This window comes from Pinus tabuliformis, chromosome 3_2 (assembly GCF_031772625.1).
Source record: "Pinus tabuliformis cultivar Carrire ecotype Pingquan chromosome 3_2, CPIR1, whole genome shotgun sequence".
Taxonomy (NCBI): Eukaryota; Viridiplantae; Streptophyta; class Pinopsida; order Pinales; family Pinaceae; genus Pinus; species Pinus tabuliformis.
In genome coordinates, this window is record NC_142302.1 from 474,827,930 (window position 1) to 474,853,597 (window position 25,668).

General features: G+C 40.2%; 1 protein-coding gene across 1 annotated transcript in view; it reads left to right on the top strand.

Annotated features, from left to right (window-relative positions):
• The first annotated feature begins 1,994 nt into the window (after positions 1–1,994).
• The window catches only part of SAMTL (mitochondrial substrate carrier family protein), a 258,027-nt gene continuing 234,353 nt past the window's right edge, over positions 1,995–25,668 (top strand). The window contains exon 1 of the mRNA XM_089416583.1: positions 1,995–2,527. Coding sequence (XP_089272709.1) covers positions 2,119–2,527 — 409 coding nt within the window. The 5' untranslated portion in view covers positions 1,995–2,118. The remainder of the gene's footprint in view (positions 2,528–25,668) is intronic.

The window sequence follows — 25,668 nt, forward strand, 5'->3', positions numbered from 1 at the left end:
TCTCCTTACACGTTTAACAAGGTTATTTGATTTTGTCTCACCAATTGTATCCCTCGAAGAAATGCATATACTTCTATCTAATTATTTGTCATGCGTCCTAGCCCATAAATACTTCACTACTCAAGTTTCCTCAAACTCATACAACTCCCCTCCCCCTCTTGCTGTACCTAATTAATATCTTAAAAATTATACCAAATTATATATAAAATTGATGTAACATTGCTTAATATATATATTTCATTTTCATATATAAAATTAAATACTACATTCAACTACATACATAATTTATATTCTATAAAATATTAATAATAGTTTTATCTTTATAAGTGAAAAATACAAATTTTAAGTCAAAATACTCTTTTCACTGCACTGTTAGGAAAAATAAGGAGAATCTTCGAGGAAAGGCTTTTCATGTTCCAAAGAGAAAAGAACAAAGCTCTATTTTGTTCTGTTTTGTTGTAAGCCACAAAATGGGGGGTACGATTCACATGAATGTGGTTATATCTCGTGCTAATTTTGATAAAATTATTTACATATGCTTTCTGTTTGTTGTTGTGGTGTTGTATACAGTCTTCATGATCTCTCTATATATATTTTATTATTTTTCCAATTTAATAAAAGTTGATTACTGTCTTCTCCCAGAGGTTGCAGAGATGCTTGCACAAACCCTCGAAAATCGTTCACATTCGGCGACATTCCACGATATCTACCAGAGATAATACATGAAAATGGCGGCAGCATAGCCGGGATTCGTAGTGGATGAGGTATGTATTTACGGGAAAACTTTTATTGAAAATCTGGTGTCAATTCGTAAAGCAAATGGAAACCGATTGGTAAATATTCATTCAAACTTCTGTCAGTTCATCTAATGGATGCTGGGAGGTTGCTATTTATCACATTTGCATACAGACCGTGTTCGTTTTGGAGGTTTGCTTTATTGTAGTCGGTCGTTGGATTCTCATGGACTTGTACAAATGTCAAAACTCCAGTACGATCTAGGTTAATTTTGTTACTTTATACGCAGAATATCAGAAGCGGGAAGTAGATTGGTATTTTTCTGAGTTTTGGGTTCTGCAGATTGAATTTGGGCGAACGGTTTTGGTTAATTGCGAGTAACAGCTTCACCTTGAAAAGGTCAAGTAGGTTGTGTTAAGCAAAGAGTGTGCCTAAATTTTCAGTGGCATCTCTATTTTGATTAACAAGCTTTTAGGGCTGGTTTCTGACATGGGGTTGCCGGTTTTGCGTCCAGACCTGGCGGTCTATGACTCCCACCCGAACACTGGAAATTCGAGCTCCCATGTAGAGCATTTTCTCTCTTCTGTGTATGCTGTAAAAGGCGCTCTGTCGCCAAGGGCGCTTGAATCCGTGATTCGAGGGGTAGCGAAAGATATAGTATTAAACTTTTTGATGCCAAAACGGAAAGCCCATCGGAAGGAGAAGAAAATGGATGGTTTCAAGGTCAAGAGGAAAATACCTGATCTGTCTAAGGATATCCTGTGCTCCATGGAAGAATCAAAGAAAGCTTCATTTCTGAAATTTCCACTCCAGGTTGTTTGGGGTAACATCTTCTACAATGTTGGTAAGTCTCCGAAAACAGAATCGACTCAAAATGATTTTTCGCAAACAGATATTGACATTTCCCAAGCTCAGAGCCCTTTGGTTAATGAAAAGAAGCCCTGCACGAATTGTTTTCTCACTATTGTAACACAAACTCTTCTTTTGGGAAATTTCTTGCAAGCCATTCCAAACCATTTTAGATCTGTAAAGAAGTGCTTTGGAAGGCATACTTGTGATACAGCTAGTGTTGGTTGCAATCCGATGGAAGAAAGAGACAGGGATGCTGAATTTGCCGAAAAAACATGTTCGCAATCATCCTTCCAGTTATTGGCAAATGAATTTTCTTTTAAGAATGCAATGCCACATATCGATGGCAACTTCACAATTAAAGGAGAAAAAGTGAACTCTAACAAGAAGGAAGAGGGTTTGTCATTTGAAAACCTCTTGTTGGAATACTGTCTTCAGAGTTAGCTAAAGCTGGAGCAGAAGCATGCCAAGATAAACGATCAGAGAGATAACGGTGGTACCGATGTTAGAACAGAACCAGAACAGTCTTCTGCCATGAATAAAAGTCACAAGTTTTTTCTGCTACCGGTTTTTAAGGACATGGGTTATTTACAAACCATTTTGAAAGGAGATACACGAGATGACAATTCCTTTTTAGCTAATTTAAAGTTTGCAAAGATGGGAGGAACGCCGGATTTATTACCGGATTCCTCTGCCAAAGAAGACACCAGAGGCCAGGTGATTACAACTAATGAAGCTGAAAGCAATCGTGCACAGAAACTTACGACCGAGATATTTAATCTATCAGTAACGAATGTCGAGAAAGTGAGGTCCGTATTGTCTGCAGTCTCATTGACAGAACTTATGGAGCTTGTGCCTCAAATTGGAAGATCTTCTCATGATTACCCAGATAAGAAGAAGCTTTTTTCTGTTCAGGACTTCTTCAGATACACTCAAACTGAAGGTAAGAACCATTTTTGTAATGCATGTGTTTTGTTTTAAGAGATGCTTTCTTTAGCTTTCAATTCTTTTTTATTTTCCGTCATTGTACATTGTTCAGGCTTTAGTTATTGTACATTCTTTGAGTCTATCCGTTTGTGCAATTGGATTAAAAGCAGGATGTGGAATGCATAATATTATCTGGCCAATATCAAAAGACATTTTTTAAGCCTTAGTCTCTAATGCAAGAATATGACATGTTCTGCATTGAATTTCCAATGGCAATGATCCGAGAGAATCTCATATAAGGACAATCATTATAGCTTAAGTAACACAAGCCTGCATGGGGAATCTTCAGTTCTTTAATTCACAAGCTAAGTACACAAAATTGAAGCGGCAGCTCATGAGCCTGGCCTTGAACAGTGCCATTAATCTTGCAAGGTTCAGAATCATTCTTTCAATTGTGGATAATCATCTAATACACATCAAATACACACAAACCCCCAAGAGTTTGCAAATATTAACTTCCTGTCTGCAACTACGTGATGGTTACATACACTTATAAGTTAGATTATTGCTCGCAGATGATCGTAACCTATATATCCCAAAAACAGTTTCTGGCAGCTGGCCGACATCACTCCCAGGCATGAAAGCACCCACGACTTGCAAACTGTAGCTGAGATATTTACAGGATGACCTGCAACCTTCTCTGTAGTTTTCAGCTTGTAAACTGCTTAGTGACTTTCACAGAAGTTTCAGCAGTTTTTAACCAGTTTCTACCGCATTTATTCTTTCATTCCTTCTTAAGAAAACAGAAGAACATTACCTAAACTAACTGCTAACCTGATCTTTTGTATTGGTAAAAATGCTTTTACTTAAAGTCCACTTTAAAAATAGCATGTTGGATTGAGGTAAACATACCTGTTTTTGTGAAAGCACCGCTGAAGTTTGATTCGTGCATGAGGAAACTTGTCAGTAGTGCAGAAAATGATTTATGCATCAGTAAAGAAAAGAGCAACCTGATTATGAATTGTACAATGTAAAGGAAAGTTTGAGAAATAACTATATATAGAGCAGAAGATGGTAGTGGGGAAGCATTGCGTGTCCTCAAAATGAAGAAAAAACAACCCAACTTATATCCAACGATGTCTAGCTTGAAAGTTGAAAATTCAAAATTGGGATAGGGCATAGTTGTTCTGAACTGTCCAGACATCCATGCAGCTACTTCCTCTCCAAGAATTAGTGAATTGAACTAAAAAGACCATTGGTGCAATTTGCGACCTTGGTTGTGTTAGAACTAAAAATAAAAGGGGCAGCCAGAAGTTCAGGTGTAACTTGTGTGTCTTGGATTTTTGAAGGAAGCTATACAATAGTGAAAGTCCATTAGCTACCTTGCTGAAATTCTCAGCACGTAGTAACAGTCCTTTCAATCTGACCTGAACTACTTACATAGGATCAACAGAAAACTGAAGCACATCAAACTGAAAATATATAACAGCAAATATTAAATGGACTGTCAAACAACTGCTTTCTCATCAACTCTGAAATGAAATCTGCAACAGGAAATCTCAGGAAACTAGTTCACTGCATTTTACTGAAGTGAATGAATAACAATAAACACCCTGCCTCTCTTTTATAGGGGAGGCTACGGTTGTACACTAAAAATATTGTAACCCTAAGTGGCTAGGTTAGAGTGGCTAGCCTGCATGTATACATGCATGCACTGGCCTCCTAGGGAACTGCCCCTAAACTGGAGTAGGCTACAGATGCACCTCACCTTCATGCTTTCCTTCTGATCTGCGCCCTATCTCTCTAATTCTGGAAAAGTCAAACTGAACTTAGAAACATAATTGAATTGAACTAGAACTTGCTAAATTCGGAACAGCAGTAAGCTGGATCTCACTGAAGGTGGCACATGCTTGACTTCAACATGCATGTGTCCTCTACCAAACAGTAGTCTATAACTCTGTCTACTGTGCCTTTGTTAAACCTGCTCATTAGTGCTGTAAGAGATGCAAATCATGCCCTCTCTATTGTCTTTTCTGCTGCTCCATCACTGGGAGAATCACTAGCTGAGCAACAGGCAGGAATTTTACCATGCCTGACATAAGACATCTTGATCTAATCAAACCTTCTGAGTGTGTTCTAAAAGAGTAGTGGAAGGAAATACCAAGGTGACATCATGAAAGTTTGCCTGTTTTTCAAGCCAACAAAGATGAAGAAACTAGCTCAATTTACGATGAGGTATATAGTTTTATGTTGGAACTCTGGCCTCCATGACAAGCAATGTTAACAAGAAAAGGAAGAAGAAGAGCCCATTCTTTGTTGTATATTTAAAACATTTTCAACTATATATCATAAATAAGTGGAAGCTACAATTGCTTTTTTTTTCTTTTTCATTTAAAACTTCATGTAAAGAGAATTCCTTTTAATACTTTACTATATCCCTACTATTGTATTATGTTGAAATCCATCATGGTGTTGATGTTTTTGCAGCATTGGGCAGACATTCTCCCACAGGGTCATGCTGATTTAACTAGTGGGGGAATGATACATTTACCCATTGGGACATGTTGATTTGGCTAGGGGTAAATGGCTCAGCGGAAGACTTTTTCCTGGGGTCGTGCTGATTTGACTAAGGGAGATTGATACATTCACCTATGGGGCCATGCTGATTTGGTTGAGGGTGAATGGCCCACGATGTTCACATTGTGTTTCGCGATGAAGCGATCTATTTTTTATAGAACAGGTTTAAATTGTTTATTGATTGGGGTTTTTCACCCAACAATGGTGTAAACAATTCTAGTTTAATGTTGTGTTGTGATGTAGGCTCCATTTGTGAAGGGGTTTCTTGTGATGAGAAGCCACCTTGATGGGTCTCTACTCAACATTAGAGCTCTATATAAATAGATAGCGTATGAGAGACAAATCATCAACATAGCAAGCTCATTTATCTTTTCTAGTGGAGGAGAAATTTCAGTGAAAGGAGAAATTTTTCATCTTCTCATTGATCTTTTCTAGTGGAGGAGGAATTTCAACTAAACGAGAAATATGTTCTTCATCTTTCAATATCTCTTGGAGGCCGTATGTGTGAGAAAATGATGAGTTTGACCAACAACTTGACTAGCCACACGTGTTAGACAGGGATGAGTTGATGAGGCTGCATTGGGTGAATTTGATTGAGCTTTGACTAGCGTTGACTAGGGTGGTTTGATCGAGATTTGATCGCAACAAAGGCCGCACATGCAAGGGTTGTGACTGCAGTTGCATGTGTGAACTGTTGACCACAGACTACAGGGCCAAGAGTTGATCATAAAGCAGTTTGACGAGGCCGTTGATCAATGTTGACTTTTGATTTTTTTGAGTGGTTTGACCATCATTGACAAAGCAACAATTTGACCAAGTTTGACTGGTATTTTGACTTGTAAATTGGCACAAAATTCTAGACATTTTCTGATTTGTAAACCTTGCTGAAAGACAATTTCTCCTGCAGAAAAGATTGCTGGGTTTTCTCCCAAGGTTGGGTTTCTTAGGTGAATTTTTTTTGTGTTTATTATGCATGGTTGTCTTTCGACAATACTGTTTCCGCTGTATTTACTGTTGAGATTTTTTGAGTATAATTATTCAATGATAACAGTGGGATAAAAAACACTGTTTGAAAATCATTAGGAAGTAATTATCAGGCATAAAATTGTATTCTACTGCACTTGCCATAGAATTTCAACATGGTATCAGAGCTTTGTTGAAAGATCAACCACTATTTCAGCCTCAGATTACAGTATCCAACAACTTTTTCGGACTTCAGATCCCTTGTTAGGATGGTGTCCAGTCTCAGAGTAGAAGGCACTTTGGAATCTGGATGGTGCTACAAATTTTAGGTCTTGGAAGACTAGGATACTTCTTGTCTTGGAAGAAAATGATATTCAAAATAATGTGATGAAAATTGTCTAAGAACCAATAGATGCTGAGGATAAAGCCAGACATAAGAAGAATGAAGCAAAGGCTAAGAGGATCTTGATAGATTCCATCAAGAACCGCTTGATTCCACATGTTGTTTAGTTGAAGAAGAACCTGCTCTCTATTCCAACATTGGAGGATAGAGGTTACATAGTTGCATTTGTAGATGGTCAGGTTCTTGTATGGCCTAAAGGTTCAAGCATAGACTTAACAACAGTGATTGGTGTTCGAGAGGGAGGACTGTACAGATTGTTAAGACGTCCAACCTAGGGATTGGTACATGACAGTATCAACATATGTGAGTTATGGCATCGAAGATTTGCTCACTTGCACTACAGGGCTTTGCTAGCTTTGAGGAGGGTGGTTATGTTGAGACAAAGTGTAATAGATATGATTCTTGATTTCTTTTGATAATTACTTGTGAATGTTAGCTGGTTTTTTATTACTTATTATGTCTTCTTCATCAAACAATTACACAAATGTGCAAAAATATAAAGATCACAAATAAACAAGAGACACTAAGATTTAGGCTCCAAGCCAGGGCAAAACCCCATGAGAGGGAAAACCCAACAATCCTCTTCTTATAGAATCAAATCAAAATGAGATATCCAAGACCAAGACCAAGACCAAACTATCACAAAGGTTCCAAGTCAACCCTCCTCCAAGTCTCCTCCAACAAGTCAAATTTAACAAAAGTCAACGCTGGTCAAATTTCTTGAAATTTGGTCAAAATCACAGAATTTTCAATCATGCATTAGAGGCTGAATTTTGGCCTTGTAATTACCTCAGAGATGCCACAAAATTTTTGAATGTGTGATAAAAAACAAGGCAAAAAACTCGATTTTCTCTCTTCTTTGACTTCCTACTCTTCTCCTTTGACTTCGGCTTTATTCCTTCTCGATTAGGTGCAAAAATCAATGTATGATGTGATGAACTGAATGGTCTTCCAAGAGGTCGAATTGATTCTTATATATAGCTGTCCAAGAGGGTTGAATAGGCGCCACATAGGCTAACTTGTCCAAGGAGGGCTGACTTGGTCTTTGTGTTGACTCTTTGACTCAAAATGAAATTCAATTTCTTTTCTTTCAATTTCCAAATGGGACATGACTTGAATACAAATTCTTTTTACTCATAATGAATTCTTGTCTTTTTGACTCTTTGAGCATGAAGAACATGCTTTGAGCAAAAAAAAAATATAGTAATAATGAATATAATAAATATGCCAACAACAAAATTACATTACATTATGAAGACCTCCACTAGTTACAATTTCAACAGGTTACAGGTTTTCTAGAGCTCTAGGTAGAGCATGAGGGGTGTTTGCAAGGGTTGTGCGCTTGGCAATAATTCCAAGGGATCTTTTCCGAGCAGTGATAATAGGTCCAAGGGGATCTTGGATCTAGTGCATTCGAATGTATGCAAACCAATGACAATACCATCTTTGTTGATTTGTGTAGCTTGGGAGGTACTCCAAGCCCTAGGGTTCAGGGTTTGGAGGGCAAAGCATCACGAGGGTCACTTGTGGGCTTGGAATCCAAGGATGGGGTTTTGCACCCAATCGTGTTTGAGGCAATTCTGGAAGCACATTTCTACATGTGATGGCATGAGATGATAGACGGCGTAAAGGAGAATCCAACGCTCGAGAATCGTCGAATTCCAAGTTGTAGAAGTGGAGAAATGAATTTTTGAAGTTGACAAATAATTATTGGTATTCAAGTCATGTTGGCTTGAAGTAAACTTGTCCAATAGATGTATCTCTTCATGAATTTGTGGAGCCCCTTTATTGGTGTATAAATAAAGGGTGAATTGGAGTCATTAAGGCATTCACTTGTGCAACACACACAAGAGAATTCATATTTCTTACCTTGATTGGGTGCAGATAGAAGACAGGACAACGTGGAAAAGAGGCAGTGTAGGAGCTTTTTGGACGCTGTTTTGGGGTCTGTTCACACTTGTAGGGAGGCCGAGTTAGGTAAGGAGAAGGGCAAGTCTGTTTTGGGGCACTGTTTAGGGACAAAAGATGCCAAAAATGCTGGCTGTTTGCTATAGGATTGCTGTGTACTAGGCCGTAGGCCATAGCACCACAGCTAGATGTGTGAAGGGAGGTTTAAGGGGCTGGTGTATGCCTATGATAACAACGTGGTAGATGAGGGGTCTCTTAAGGGTATGCCACAACTTTTTGGAGGCCGTTAAGGGTTGTTCAGGGATTGGTTAAGGGTTGTTGCAACCTGCAAAAGATGCCCTAACCAGGGACAATCAAGGGTAGCGTGGGACAATAGACTTGGAGCCAAGATTGATGTGTGTTGGATTAGAGAAGTTGACCAGTTTGGATTAGTTGTTGTTGCAACTTGTTGGTGCTGTGTGGAGCACCTTCTGTGGTGTCGAAGTGTCAATCTTAGGAGCAGAATCGACAGTGTAGTATTGGGCATCTTTGGACTGTTGGAGGGTAGCGTGTGGATGTCCAAAGTAGCCCTAGACTAGCAGTCTTGAAGTGACAAAGATAGCTGAAGATTGGGTGAAGTTTGCAGCCTTATGAGTAGCTCTTTGATGGACGAAAGAGGCTACTAGAAGGTAGATTGGAGCTCGGGAATTGGTCAACCTAGAGAGCAGATTTATGAGACTGTGTACATGCAACAAAAGTGACATGCAACAGTGTTAGGTGGTAGCCCTCCTGGAGTCTTGATGTGTAGTGGCCTTGATGGGCTAAGGCATTACTAGTGAGTAGTACAGAAGCAAAGGATTGACATGACAAGATACGACATAAAAGCTGTAGTGAAGTTTGTCATTGTATCTTGTATACCATAGAATGTTGTATTATTTAGATTTGGTTTAATATAATGAAGATTGGGGTTGTACATTATTGTATAATGTGTTAAAAACTGTGTATATTTGTGCATGTGTGATTTACTGCTTTATATTTTCCGCTGTGCTAAGTAATTTATGGGTTTGGTAGCGTCAATGATTTTAAGACTCTAACCTAGATCTAAGGTCGTGGAATTTCAACATGGTATCAGAGTGTGTCTGAGCTACTTTGGAAGTAAGTAAATCAGAGTTGTGCGCAGTGAAGTATAATATGAAAGGGAGTTGGTCACATTGTAAGTGAAGGGCTCACAACAATGTCAAAGTTGCAGGCAGGTCTTTGGTATGAGGATAGGTTGGAGGGGTTGTCCAACTATAGTCCTTAGAAGGAAATGATCAAGTTGGTATTGCAGGTCAACAAGATCTAGGAGTTCGCCGAGAAAGAGATCAAGAAGCCAACCGACACTAAGGAGCTGGAAATATTTGAAGATTTGGATGGGAGGGGAGATTGATCATCCTAGATGGTGTGAAGGATGCCCTAATACCTCATTTGTCCGGGAAGAACAATGCACATGAAATGTGGATGGATCTTCAAAATTTGTTTCAGAATAAGAACGAGAACCGGGTACTGGTATTGGAGGATAAGTTGAAGTCCACAAGATGATAAAGGGTGAAAGCGTGACCTCGTATCTGACGAGATTGTCTTCGGTCAAAGATGAGCTTGCTGCCATCGGTGTGACTATCTCAGATGGAGATATGGTAAGGATTGCCTTGAAAGGGTTCACTGAGGAATGGAAGCCCTTCATCAAAGGGATTGTTGCCAAGGAGAAGCTGGCAGACTGGGATAGGCTGCGGGATGACTTCATCAAGGAAAAGTTGTGAGACAAGGATCTTCATCCAAAGAAGGAGTCTTTCGATGATGATGTGGCACTTGCAGCGCGAATGAAGGGTAAGCAAAAGAAGGACTTGAGTAAAGTCAAGTGTTTCAACTATGGCGAGATGGGTCATTATTCGTCAAGATGTTTGATGAAGAATAAGGGAGATGATGAGAAGAGGAAAGGAAAGTAGGCCGTCGGTGTTGCCACTTCAGCTGAGATGATCTCACCAGGAGATTGGAAGAGGAGGACTTTGCTATGATTTCTCATTTCTCGCATGGTTCTGTCAATGAGGATGGATGGTACGTGGATAGTGGTGCGACGAAGCATATGACAGGGTCACATGAGGTTTTTGAGACTCTCGCTGAATGGGACTCGAAGTTGCACATGGCATTGGGCAACAAGAGTTAGTTGGAGATCCTAGGATTGTTAATTGTGCCATTTAGGATGGAGACAAGACGTATGATGTGGGTCCAGGGTGTACTGTTTGAAACATGACTTAGATATATCGTGGTTTCCGTCTCAATGATCGAGAGGAAGGGGTTTGAGGTCTTGTTCTACGATGGGAAGGCAAGACTCAGTCGCAGAGGCTTTAAGTCCGATGGGATTGTACTCAGAGTTAGAGAGCATGGTCTCTACAGGTTGACAGGCAAGCCTGTGGATCATGTAAAGAAGCAGGTGGAGCAGGTGCAGGTTCCAAAGAACCAAGAGTAGGCGTAGGTGCAAGTGTAGGCTTCAGAGGGGAAGGTACAGGTTCCCGAGAAGAATGTACACTTTCTCGGGAAGAAGGTCCAGGTTTCAAAGGCTCAGAGGGAGTCGTGTTCTAGAGGGAGCTTGCAGATTCAGAGTGAGGCTTGGCAGGCCAAGAAGAGTGCTTGGTCAGTAGGGAGCAAGGGTGCTCCTACAACTGCGAAGAAGGAATCATGGAGAGAGTGGAAAAAGTTACAGGATAAGAGAAAGAAGCAGGGTGCTTCCAGCAGTGACATCGACACTTTCAAGAAGGGCGTAGTTCATCACACGGGGATTGCTGCAATTGTGAGTGCTAGGAGTTGGGCAAGTGTTGCAAGCAATGATGATGATGACGAGATACTTACTAGTCTTGGAAGTACTTCCCTCGCTAAGAGGGAGTGTTGATTTGTGTAGCTTGGGAGGTACTCCATGCCCTAGGGTTCAGGGTTTGGTGGGCAAAGCACCACAAGGGTCACTTGTGGGCTTGGAACCCAAGGATGGGGTTTTGCCCCCAATCGTGTTTGAGGCAATTCCAGAAGCACATTTCTACATGTGATGGCATGAGACAATAGAGGGCAGAAAGGAGAATCCAACGCTTCGAGAATCGTCAAATTCGGAGTTGTAGAAGTGGAGAAATGAATTTTTGAAGTTGACAAATAATTATTTGTATTCAAGTCAGGTAGGCTTGAAGTAAAATTTTCCAATAGATGTGTCTCTTCATGAATTTGTGGAGCATCTTTATTGGTGTATAAATAAAGGGTGAATTGGAGTCATTAAGGCATCCACTTGTGCAACACACAGAAGAGAGAATTTAGGTTTCTTACCTTGATTGGGCTGCAGATAAAAGACAAGAAAACGTGGAAAAGAGGCAGCGTAGGAGCCTTTTGGAGGCTGTTTGGGGGTCTGTTCACACTTGTAAGGAGGCTGAGCTAGGTAAGGAGATGGCAAGTCTATTTTGGGGCAACATATAGGGACAAAAGCTACCAAAGATGCTGGCCGTTTACTACAAGATTGTTGTGTGCTAGGCTGCAGGCCATAACACCACATCTAGGTGTGCGAAGGGAGGTTTAAGGGGCTGGTGTATGCCTATGACAACAACGTGGTAGAGGAGGGGTCTCCTAAGGGTATGCGCAGATTTTTGGAGGCTGTTAAGGGCTGTTGCAGCCTGCAAAAGATGCCCTAACCGGGGATAGTCAAGGGCAACATGGGACAACAGACTTGGAGCCAAGATTGATGTGTGTTGGGTCAAAGAAGTTGACCAGTTTGGGTTAGTTGTTGTTGCAGCTTGTTGGTGCCGTGTGGAGGACCATCCACGGTGTCAAAGTGTCCATCTTAGGAGAAGAACCGACAATGTAGTATTGGGCGTCTTTGGACTGTTGGAGGGCAGCGTGTGGATGTCCATAGTAGCCCTAGACTAGCAGTCTTGAAGTGACAAAGATAGTTGAAGATTGGGTGAAGTTTGTAGCCTTATGAGTAGCTCTTTGATGGATAAAAGAGGCTACTAGGAGGCAGATTGGAGCCTAGGAATTGGCCAACCTAGAGAGCAGATTTATGAGACTGTGTACATGTAGCAGAAGTGACATGCACCAGTGTTAGGTGGTAGCCCTCCTGGAGTCTCAATGTGTAGTGGCCTTGATAGACTAAGGCACTACTAGTGAACAATACGGAAGCAAAGGATCGATAGGACAAGATACGACATAAAAGCTGCAACGAAGTTTGTCATTGTATCTTGTATACCATAGATTGTTGTATTATTTAGATTTGGTTTAATATAACAAAGATTGGGGTTGTACATTATTGTACAATTTGTTAAAAACTGTGTATATTTGTGCATGTGTGATTTACTTCTTTATATTTTCAGTTGTGCAAAGTAGTTTATGGTTGAGATTCTTGGTTTGGAAGCGTCAGTGATTTTAAGACTCTAACCTAGATCCAAGGTCGTGGAAATTCAACAATCTTTGGGTGGTTTCTTGTACTATGTCACTATTATCGATGATTTCTCCCGGAAGACATGGATCTACTTCATGAAGACCAAGGATGAAGTCTTCAATAGGTTCCAGGAGTTCAGGGCTCAGGTGGAGAACTTGACAAGGAAGAAGATCAAGGTTTTGAGGTCAGATAATGGAGGAGAGTATACTTCCAAGGACTTCAGTGATTTTTGCAAGGAGGCAGGGATCAAGAGGGAGTGGATAGTTCCTTACAACTCTTAGGAGAGCGGGGTTGTAGAAAGGAAGATCAGGTCCATTTGTGGAAGTTGTCAAGGTGATGATTCATGATCAAGATTTACCCATGTTTTTATGGGCAGAGGCATCCAACACAACAGTTTATGTTTAGAACAGGAGTCCTCACCGGATATTGGAGGACAAGAGTCCTAAGGAGGCAATCATGGGAGTGAAGCCAAAGGTTAGTCATTTGAGGATCTTTGGTTGTCTAATATATAGTATATACTATACATCCACGTGCCCAAGGAGAAGAGGGAGAAGTTAGAACCTTTTGGAAAGAATGGTACCTTTGTGGAATACAATGAGACTTTGAAGGCCTACAAGATCTACATTTCTTAATGGCGTGATTGAGGAGGAAGCGTACATAGAACAACCTCAAGGCTTTGGGGTACATGGGAAGGAGTTCCATGTTTGCAGGTTGAATAAGGCTTTGTACAGACTCAAGCAGACACCCACGACATGGTATTCCAGGATTAATAGATACTTGATGAGTTTGGGCTTCACCAAGAGTGATGTGGATCCCGACTTTACTTCATGGTTCTTGATGGTGATCCTTTGATATTGGTGCTATATGTTGATGACATGTTCCTTACTGGGGCAGAGAAACTCATTGTCAGGTGTAAGTGGGAGTTGGCTTTGGTGTTTGAGATGAAGGATCTTGGCTTGATGCATTATTTCTTTGGATGAGGTGCGAGAGAGGTTGGATGAGATCTTCCTTGGACAGGGGAAGTACATAATTAAGAGCTTGAGGAGATTTAGTATGATGGACTGCAAGTCCATGGCTATACCTATGGTGACTAATCTGAAGAAGCCGAGTGATTTCGCTTCAGATTCAGATTTGGTGGTTTCCACTATGTATAGGTAGTTGATTGGATCCTTAATGTACCTAGTGAACATTTGGCCAAATATTTTCTTTGCCATGAACACCTTGATCTTGTTTATGGTTGAACCAAGGCATACACATTGGGTTACAACGAAGCAGGTGTAGGGGTACTTGCATGGTACAATTGAATATGGTTTGAGATATGTCTTAGGTGGTGAAGTGAGGCTGCAGGGATATGCTGATTTTGATTGGGCTGGGAGTGCAATGGACAAAAAGAGCACTTAAGGGTGCTGCTTTAGCTTGGGATCAACTATGATATATTGATTTAACGCGAAGCAAACTTTTGTCTCACTTAGTACAATAGAAGAAGAGTATATCGCAGCCAGTGCCGCAAGTCAGGAAGCAACATGGCTTTGTTAGCTGCTTGCAGGGCTATTTGATCAGGAGTTAGAGACGACCTTAATATATTGTGATAATCAAAGCCGTGTTAAGCTTTCAGAGAATCCAATATTTCAAGACAGGTTGAAGCACATTGAGATCAGATTTCACTTCATCCGAGACATGGTGTAGAAGGGAGTAGTGAAGCTCCAATACATATTTAGAGATGAGCAGATAATGGACATTCTCATCAAGCCTTTGTCTAAGGGGGGAGTTTGTGTTGGAAATATGGTAGCCATGGTCGATATTTCCATCATGAAGAAATTGGAAAACTTGAATTTTTATTTTGCCTCCTAAAATTGATCAAGACGACCTTCCTATTATTAAAGTCGGCTGGGCTCCTTGCAGGTACCCTTTCGACCCCCCTTGAAAGGCTATAAATAGGAGATCACTTCTCCTCATTTGGACATCGATTTGTGTCTTAGTTATCTCTGATCCAGCGAAGGCAGATGGAGAAAACGAGGGTCAAATTTCAGAAGGGAGGCTTGGTACTTGATTTTTTTCTTGGTTATTGGTTTGGCTATTATTTTGATATGGTTGTTTATGATGTATTGATGAATATTGAACTCTCTCTCTCATAAGGAAAGATTTTTGGGTTTTCTCCTTGTGGGTTTTACCGCGACAGGGCTAATTTCCGTGTCTCTTGTTTCATTGTCTCATGGTTATTTTCTACTACTCTTTCATGTTTAATGGTTGATATTTTCTCATGTATAACTGCTTAATGATAGTGAATGAATGCTATGTGGAATTAATGCTAACTGATCATTGGAAGTAGTTATGATATTGAAGAAAATTTATTCTAGCTTGTGCGCTAGAAATATCAACATAGTATTAGAGCATAGGAAGATCAAAGAGCAATCTAAAAGGAGGTCGAGTTACCCCTGTGGAGTAGCCGAATTCTTCTGTAAAGAAGGATGTTTGCCCTCGCAAGATTCTAGGCCAAGAGCTTGTATAAGATATCAAGTCCGAGTCTATATGAGATTCAAGTTTACATTGATGTGGTCCGAGCTCTATGAATGGTGATCAAAATATCTAAGGAATCTGAGGTCTTTTGCGCCTGTGAAAGAGTTTCGAAGTTGACTTCTAGCCTTTATCCAAGCCTCCTCTTGAATGTAATATTGCCAAAAGTTCTATGAAGGCAATCTGATCGATGAGTAAAGGTTATTGTGTATTACTTTGTGGATTGCCTCATGTACAATTGATGAATACGACTCTATAAAGTTGACAATTATAGAAGATATGGACCGAGGCCCTTTGTGATATCTCATTTCTAGACCAAAATTCAAGTGTGAGAACCAGGATTCGAGTTCCCTCATCCATTCGGTATAGGGCACTTATCTTAGTGACAAGCGAGCTTCTCTGTGGCTCATATCTAAGATTAGGGTCGAGACACTTGGAGAAGCCAAATCAAAGAATCCCGATGATGACCAAGTCTAATCTCAGAAATGAATCTATGTGGAAACGCAAGCCTATGGAAGAAGGACCATCTGAGTAAAAGGTTTGAACATGTGATGAATTTTGTGTCCAAATCTGTATATTACAGAGGACCGTATATTATCTATGGTATGCGAGCTTCTCTATGGCATGTCATGTGAAGGTTTTCTGTGGAAATTCGCGATCTCTGAGACAAATATTATATCTCTGTTATGCAAGTTCTTGTGGCTTTGTTATGCGAGCTCCTATGGCATCTTATTCTTTGTGTCATGCAAGCTATTTGAGACACATCTTCTCTGCTGTTCTATGGCACAATGGAATGATGTGAAGTACATGTAGAAGAGGCCCGAGCCTTGTTCTTTGAAGTATGACCAAGGTATGCAAATTGATCCAAGTTCTTAGTGGTATGTGACCTCATGGTCCCTACAATAAGCGAAAATTTGTTGAAAATGAAAGTCTAGGCCTATCCAAATTTTGTGATGCATCGTAACTCTATGGCATTTGTTGAATTTCGTGTATGGCATTTGTTGAACTCTGTGGAATTCATTGAACTATGTGTATGGGATTCGTTGAACTCTGTGGAAATATGGTATATCTCTGGCTAGCGAAGGTCTAGAGGTTTGTTATAAGTCTGGTATGAGGACCAAGTTCCCTCAAATTAGTACGCTGGTATAAGGGTTAAGTGTAGGAGTTTCGTGTGAATACAATAGTCCGAACTGTGATGGTCGCAGAAGTCTGCAAAGAAGCTGAACTTGTAGTAATTCTTGTAAATAAAGGTTTGAACCGGTGGTTGAACAATTGTGGTAAAGGATTGAATATCATCTAAGGTATGTAAGCTCATCTTTATGTCCATGCGAGCCTATCTGTGGATATATCTTCTATGGTTCATGCGAGCCTATTCCCTATTCATGCAAACCTCTCTGTGGATGTATTTTGCGAGCTGCTTATGGCATTTCATGCAAGTTCTGTGGCTCTTTATATGCAAACTTTGTGACATCTTTTATGCAAGACTTGAGGCGTCATATTTTCTGATAGGAGGCATACAAAGTTTGCTTTTTTAAGGTCAGCGAAGGTTTGTAAAGAAGGTTGACATCCAAATCTGTGAAGGATTGACCTCTCTATACATAAAAGAAAGGATTGACACTGCAAAAAGGGCGTCCTAATTGATGTAAAACCGACCCTTATAAGTTCCAAGATTCAAGGCTTTGTTACCTGGAAAATTTATGTTAAAATTGGCAACTAGGGCCAAACTCCACATGGGTCATCTTATTTATGATAACTGATATTTTTATTAGATTCTTCTCTCGGAGAGGTGTAGGATTGATCTAAAGATCATCCGATTCTGACATGTACAAATGAAGATATGACTTTATTTATATTATGGACAAATTGTGAAGGTCGGCCAACAAACTGATGTAGGCTCAGAATCCCAACAGTCACATCTGTTCATCCTCAATGCTTGCATATAAATACATGATGCCTCATCCTCATTTGAACATCACTCATCTTCACACATCTCTCTCTCCTCATTTGATTGGGTATGGATTTCTGGGCAGCTTCTCTCACCACACACGCGAAGGGAAGGACAACAATTTTCTGTTTTGGACGTTGATCGAATTTCGGGAAGGGTTTGACCAACGCTGACTTGTTTGACTGCGTTTTTGTTGGGGAAAATTCTATTTGGGCAGGGCGCATTTCTAGGCATAGAAATCAAAGCAATCCGTACTGTTTGACCAACATTGATTGTGGTTAGGGTTGACCGTAGGTTGATTGTTTGACCAGACTTTTACTGGGCAGAATTCAACTGTTTTGAGGGCTATTTCATCTTGCTGTTTGGAGGCCGAAGTTGACTGATGTTGACCGAATCTTTGAGGGTCAAATCTGCCCTGTTGACCAACATTGACTTTTTTGGTTAGGGCTTTTTTGCTGTTGTTATAAATTATCAGAGTTTGTACATTGTAATATCGCTCTCTGTTGAGCTATTGAAGACTAAAAGAAGATTTGATCAAGGGTTCCCCACATTGGGGTTTGCCCCTGGCTGGTGCCATATCTTGTGCCCTCTTGTCTTGGCTTGTCTTCTACTATTTATGTTTATGTTCTATCTACATTTTACTATCATGTTGATGTGATTGCTAGATTGGATATTGATATTAGGCTAATAAAGAAATTGAAGTAAAATTGCTCTAAAGCATAGAACATACCATTGTTGCCTAAAATTAATATGTCATCAGAGCTGAGGTGAAGACAAAGCCCAAGCAAGAGGGAAAGAGTAATCACCAAAGTCAGTTGGACAAGGAAAAAAGACTCAAATGGGTTCCTCATCCTTCTTCCCCTCTGAAGACAAGCTCCATGATAAATCTGACTATCATGGATGGAAGATGTCTCTTGATTTGACCTTGGAAGAGACAGAAATGATGGATTATGTGTAGGGTAAAATCCCTAAGCCTCCTTCAAATGCACCAGCTGTTGCGAAGACCAAGTACAATAAGGCTGGAGTCAAAGTGAAGAAGGTTATCAGGGATTCCATTGACAAGCATCTGGTGGCCTATATCTCCGAATTGAAGACTTCCAAGGAGATATACGTAGGTTGGTCGACATGTTCAAGGTTAGTAATGCTAATAAATTTTCCTTCTCAAGAATAAGTTGAAGGATATTAAGAAGGACGAGGACATTCAATCCTATTTCTTGAGGATTACTAAGATCAAGAATGATCTACTCTCGATTGGAGAAGTCATTCCTGACAAGGAACTTACTCTCACCACCCTTGGAGGACTCCCACCTGAGTGGTATGTATTTAGAAGCACTATACTCAACAATGATCGAATTCCAAGGTTTGAAGAATTGATGTCGAGATGCATTCAAGAAGAAACAAGAATGGTGGAGTAAGAAATGCCTTCTAATAGAAGCAACCCCACTGCATTCTCCGCTTATGCCAAGAGGAAGAACAATGCAGGTTCAAAGAAGCAAAGTCAAGGAAGACCAAGATTCAAAAATGGAAGGAAGGGAAGATGCTTTGTTTGCAATTAGTTTGGTCACTATGCAAGGGAGTGTCCTAATAAAAGGGACACACCTCGAGATGATGACTATCATAACAACTCTAGGGGCAACTTCAACAACAATGATCAAAGGAATGGCAGGTCTAATGGCAAAGGAAAAAGGAATGCGGGACATCAAGGAAATGGTTGACGCTTTAAGAAATCGAGGAACTCCAGGTATGATGAATCCATTGTTGTTAACAATAAGCAAAAAGAGTACTATCTTATATCGGCCCTCTCCGCTGCCTCTCCTCTAGACACTTTGGGAAATTGGCTAATTGATAGTGGTGCCTCAAGGCACTTCATCGGATACAAGGAAGCCCTCCCTAATCTGATAGAAAAGGAGACAAACTTGGAGATCATCCTTGGAGACGATGCCACCTATCCCGTGAAGGGAGTAGGGAATGTTACCCTTCAATTGAATCAAGGTAACACTATTCATTTGCAAGAAGTACTTTATGTACCCGATCTCAAGAAGAACCTGGTGTCCATTTCAGCAATGGAAGATAAAGGATTCAAGGTGGCTTTTTTCAATGGAAAGGTACGTGTTTGGAAAATAAATTTCAAGGATGCTTTTACTCTTGGGTTCAAGGTTGACAGTTTGTATCAAGTTTGGAGGAAGTCCATTGGGAGCCATGTCTTGCAACACATCTCTACAATCTGAACTATGGCATCGAAGGTTCTCCCATCTTCATTATAAGGCCCTACCCGATGTGAGACAAATGGTGACAATTTCATTACAAGGCCCTACTCGATGTGAGACAGATGGTGACAGGTATGCCCTAGCTAGAATCCAATGAATTCCAAGATTATTATAGAGAAGCTGGCATTAAGAGGGAGACCACAATGCCATAGACTCCCGAGCAGAATGGTGTGGTTGAAAGGAAGAATCACTCTATTGTAGAAGCTGTCCATGCCATGCTTCATGATCAAGGCCTTCCGAAGTTTCTATGGGGTGAAGCTGCAAATAGCGCTGTGTATGTTCAAAACCGATGCTCTCATCAAGCATTGGAGTCCAAGACTCCTCAAGAAATGTTCACTGGTAAGAAACCTGATGTCTCTCATTTTAGAATTTTTGAAAGGCCCGTATATTTTCATGTGTCGAAAGAGAAAAGAAGCAAATTGAGTGGGTCTAGGAAGAAAGGAATCTTTGTGGGCTATAGTGAAAATTCTAAGGGATATAGAATTTATGTGGTTGGTCAAAAGGAAGTTGAATTAAGTCATGATGTCACCTTTGACGAAGATATGGCCCTCAGGAAGATCAACAACCTTCCCATCCTAAGGAAGGACAAAGAAGCTGACACAGGAAATCAAGGTGAAAAAGAGGACGAAACAATGCTTGATGTTGATGAACCTATGGATCCTATTGATCCACTCCCTCATAAGCCTTCTTCCTCCGAGAGTAGACCCTCATGGCTTAGGGAGACTCTCGAAGATGCTGAGAGGCACATTGCACCAAGGGGGACTTTCCGTGAAAGCAAGAAGCCGAACGGGTATCAAGGATATTTGACCGCCATGAGCACTCTCATTCAAAATGAGCCTTCATCATTCGAAGAAGTTGTGAAGCAACAAGTATGGAAGGATGCTATGAATGAAGAATTCGAGTCAATTATGAAGAATGATGTCTGGGATGTGGTCCCTAGACCTTAGGGCAAATCGATTGTCACTTCTAAGTGGCTCTACAAAATCAAGCATGGAGATGATGGAAGTGCAGAAAAGTTCAAGGCTTGCTTTGTTGCTCGAGGCCTTTCTCAAAAGGAAGGTATAGATTACAATGACATATTTATACTTGTTGCCCGATACACCACCATCCGCTCGATCATAGTCCTCCTTGCCTCGCAAGTATGTAACCTACATCAGATGGATGTCAAGATTGCCTTCTTGCATGGTTCAATCAAAGAGGAAGTCTATGTGGAACAACTCGAGGGGTTTGAAGTACATGATCAGGAATCTCATGTATGCAGGTTGAAGAAAGCTCTCAATGGATTGAAGCTAGCACCTCAGGCTTGGTATGAGAGGATCGATAGCTATTTGATGAAGCTGGGATTCACTAGAAGTGAAGCCGATCCGAACATTTAATTTAAGGTTGAAAATGATAAACCTCTCATTCTAGTACTTTATGTGGACGACCTCTTTCTGACAGGGGCAAACTCTCTCATTCACAAATGTAAGAGAGAGTTGGCTTCTGAATTTGAGATGAAGGACCTAGGACCAATGCACTATTTCCTCTCTCAAGGAAAATATGTTGTGAAGATATTGGAAAGATTTGGGATGGTGCACTGCAAGCTTGTGACTACTCCGATTGAACATAACTTTAAGAAGCTATGTGGTAGTGCTGTTGGACCTGAATTGGGAAATGCTTCTAAGTATCGTCAACTCATAGGAGCACTGATGTTCTTGGTGAACTCCTGTCCGAACATATGTTTTCCAGTTAACACATTGAGCCAATACATGGTCGAGCCTCATCATATACATTGGATTGCTGCCAAGAATCTTTTGAGATATCTTCGGGGCACAATCACTCATGGATTGAGATACACTGCCGGAAATATGAGGTTGCATGGTTATTTTGATGTTGATTGGGCTGGCAGTGTGGTGGATTGCAAGAGCACTTTTGGATGCTGTTTTTCTTTGGGTTCTGCTTCGATATCTTTGATGAGCAGGAAGCAGAAATCGGTTGCCTTGAGCACCGTTGACGCTGAATACATAGCTACTAGAATGACCTCCTGTGAAGCTGTCTGGTTGAGGAAGCTCTTCAGTGAGCTTTTTGGACATGTGTTGGATACCATCGGGATCTTCTGCGACAGCCAGAGTGGGATCTGATTATCAGAGAATCTTGTGTTTCATGATCACTCCAAGCATATAGATATCAGGTAGCACTTTATCTGGGATATGGTACAACGAGGAGCAATAAGGCTCCATCACATTGGGACTGATGAGCAGGTCGCCGATATTGAGACAAAGCCCCTAGGGAAGGTCAAATTCTTGGCCTTTTGAGAATGACTTGGAATCGTGGAGAGACCCTCTTATGAGGGTCTTGTATGAGATGGACATTGAGCTCTGGGAGCTCCAGGGGGCTTGGGGTACTTCTTGGATTGGTGAGCAACCATAGGGTGGGTGGTTCAACCTTCTCCTAGTGGTTTGCTGTGTATAGGGTGAGTGGTTCATCCTTCCCCTGTGATACCCCTTGGTGACATATGAGCAGGACGAGTGGTTCATCCTTCTCCTATTGAAACATCCTACCCATGCAGTTTGGGACTCATGGGCAGTACCTCTCATCTGGCCAATGTGTAGGGAAATGACGATAGGGACCATAGTACCATCGATGGACGCATCATGTACTATTGTACTCCCTATGCTAGGATGTACGATATTGATCTGGGATCAATGGGAACTGACTTCAGGTCAGTAAGAGTGGTATGTGACACTCTCTTTTGATTGGGACTGACTTCAGGTCAGTAGAGAATGGTATGATACATTCTCGATCACTTATTCTTCTTCATAGTTAAGTAGAGCAGAGCAGAGCAGTGCATGGATGGCAAAAATAGTACAGATTGGCAGATGGATTAGCAGGTGGAGTTCTCCCTAGTTGAGAGGAAGTGTTAAAATTGGAAACTAGGGCCAAACTCCACATGGGTCATCTTATTTATGACAACTGATATTTTTATTAGATTCCTCTCTCGGAGAGGTGTAGGATTGATCTAAAGATCATCCGATTCAGACATGTACAAATGAAGATTTGAATTTATTTATATTATGGACAAATTGTCAAGGTCAACCTACAAATTCATGTAGGCTCAGAAGCCCAATAGTCACGTCTATTCATCCTCAATGATTGCCTATAAATACATGATGCCTCATCCTCATTTGGACATCACTCATCTTCACACATTTCTCTCTTCTCATCTGATTGGGTACGAATTTCTGCGCAACTTCTCTCTCCACACGTGCGAAGGAAAGGACAACAATTTTCTATTTTGGACGTTGACCAATGTTGATCGAATTTTAGGAAGGGTTTCACCAGTGTTGACCTGCCAATGTTGACTTGTTTGATTGGGTTTTTGTTGGGGAAAATTCTGTTTGGGCATGCCACATTTATGGGCACATAAATCGAGGCAATCCATACTGTTTGACCAGTGTTGACTGTGGTTAGGGCTGACCGCAGGTTGATTGTTTGACCAGACTTTGACGGGGCAGAATTCGATTGTCTTGAGGGCTATTTCATCTTGCTGTTTGGAGGTCGAAGTTGACTGAATGTTTGAGGGTCAAATCTGCCCTGTTGACTAGCGTTGGCTTTTCTGGTTAGGGCTCTTTTGCTACTGTTATAAATTATTAGAATTTGTAAATTGCACTATCTCTCTGTTGAACTATTGAAGACTAAAAAGAAGATTTGATCAAGGGCTTCTCCACATTGGGGTTTGTCCCTTGCTGGTGCCACATCTGGTGTCCTCTTTTCTTGGCTTGTCTTCTACTGTTTATGTTTATGTTCTACCTGCATTTTACTATCATGTTGATGTGATTGCTAAATTGGATATTGATATTGGGCTAATAAAGAAATTGATGTAAAATTGCTCTAAAGCATAGAACATACCATTGTTGCCTAAAATTAACAATTTATTATAGGCATGCTCCTCTACCTTTTGAGCGGTAAATAATGATGGGTGGCTTAGTATTTCAAGTTGCAAGTCTAAGGAATAGTGTCAGGACGTTGCTTTGGAATTTCAAAAAATAAGCAAAAGATATGTTAAATCTATAGGTGCTATTTGTCTCTCTTCAAGATGAATGTCTCTAAAGTGCTGGCATGAATAATTGAATAAGTCTTAACCTGAATGATGATATTTATTGCAAAAGGCAATGCAGTTGATACATTGTGATCTGAAGCGTGGACATTGGAAATAAATAAGGGATATTAAGGCTATACCATGATAAGAGGATGTTGATCCTCTTCAAAAGCTTGAGTCTAATCAAATTATTGCAGACAGATTTGAAATTGCAAATCCTAGGGTTTGGATGATTGAAATAATTGGAAAACCCCTAGTAAGGGTTTGAACAAGGAATGCCCTAGGGTTTATAATAAAAAACCTAAGTCTGATCCCTCATGATGCTCAAGAATGATGAAGTTGAAAAAGAATGCAAGGAAAAATCGAGAATGATGAAGATAAGCATTACTCATCTAGGGTTTGTAAACCGGTTTGAAGTGAAATCCCTAGCTATACAAATTGCAAACCCTAGCCAAACAAATTTAAACCTTATCTAGACAAAAAGGGGCAGAGAAGAAATCCTTGGGCTTATAGATTGATCACTTCCACTTAGAAGAAAGAAGAATCCATAACTCTTAGAAGATTTGACATCTTGATGATGAGGTTGACTTGCAACTTGAATTCAAGAAGACTAAAGATTAAGAGGGAACTGAGATGTTCTCAAAAGATAAGTATCTTGTATTTCTTTTATTTTTTTAAAATCGTTATTGATGATGTGGATGAGGTCAATGTGGACTTCTTGATGATGATATGGACTCCTTGATGATGTGGATTTCTTGATGATGATATGGACTCCTTGATGATGTGGATTTCCTGATGATAATATGGACTCCTTGATGATGATGATGTGGATGAAATTAACTCCTTGATAAGTTGAACAAGGTTCACTAGACCCAAGAATGTGAAAATTCCCTTGAATTGCAGTAACTGGAATTTATTCTTCTAACTGGTTAGTAGTTTACTAATTTTCTTATTAATATCGAATAAATCACATTGCAATTGTTTAGAAATAAATTCTGCGGTGTTGAAGAATGTAAATAGTGTTGGTCTTCATAATTGTACATGTCAAAATAAATTTTATCATTAAAGAAAATGACTTATTAAAGCATGGGTTTCATGCTTGGGTCAATGGAGTAGCGGAAAGGAAGAATAAAACCATTGAAGAATGCATAAGGACTCTGATATTTGATCAAGATCTACTAAAATTTCTATGGGGAGAAGCAGACATGACAACAATATATATACAAAATCGAAGTCCTCATAGAATCCTTGATAATGACACCGAAAGAAGCATTCATAGAGAAGAAGCCATGGTTTTCATCAAAGGCTTATAGAATCTACATATGAAAACCATGACTAAAAGATCCAAGGATATACCGATAGAATCCGATGAAGATGTATCGCTATTTGAAGAAGAAGAGCATCACGACAAGACACCTACAAACCAAGAAGAAGAAGAAGAAGAAGGACCAAGTGAGCCTATTCAACCTATAATCATTCCGGAAACAAAGAAGAGGCCAAATTAGTTAAAAGCTACAATTGAAGATGCCGAAGGACATGGAGCAACTAAAGGAACTTTTAGAGAAAGCAAAAGACTGAAGAGATACTCAGGATATGCAACATACATGACGAAGTTAATCGAATCATAACCAACTACCTTTGAAGAAGCCGCTCATCAAGAAGAATGGAAGAAGGCGATGCAGGAAGAATATCAATCCATCATGAAGAATGGGGTTTGGAAAATCGTTCCTAGATCAAGTGACAAATCTGTTGTCACTTCCAAATGGCATTACAAAATCAAACATGCTATAGGTAGAAACATAGACAAATATAAAGCTATATTTTTTGCAAGGGGTTTCTCGCAAAAGGAAGGAATAGATTATGAAGAAACCTTTGCTCCAACTACCAAGTATATTACTATTAGACCTTTGGTTTTGCTCGCTACTACTATGGGATGGAATATCCATCAAATGGATGCCAAAACAACATTTATAAATGGAACCATTGATGAAGAAGTATATATTGAACAACCAGAAGGCTTTGAGATAAATAACAGGGATACACCTATTTGCAGACTCAAGAAAGCTTTATATG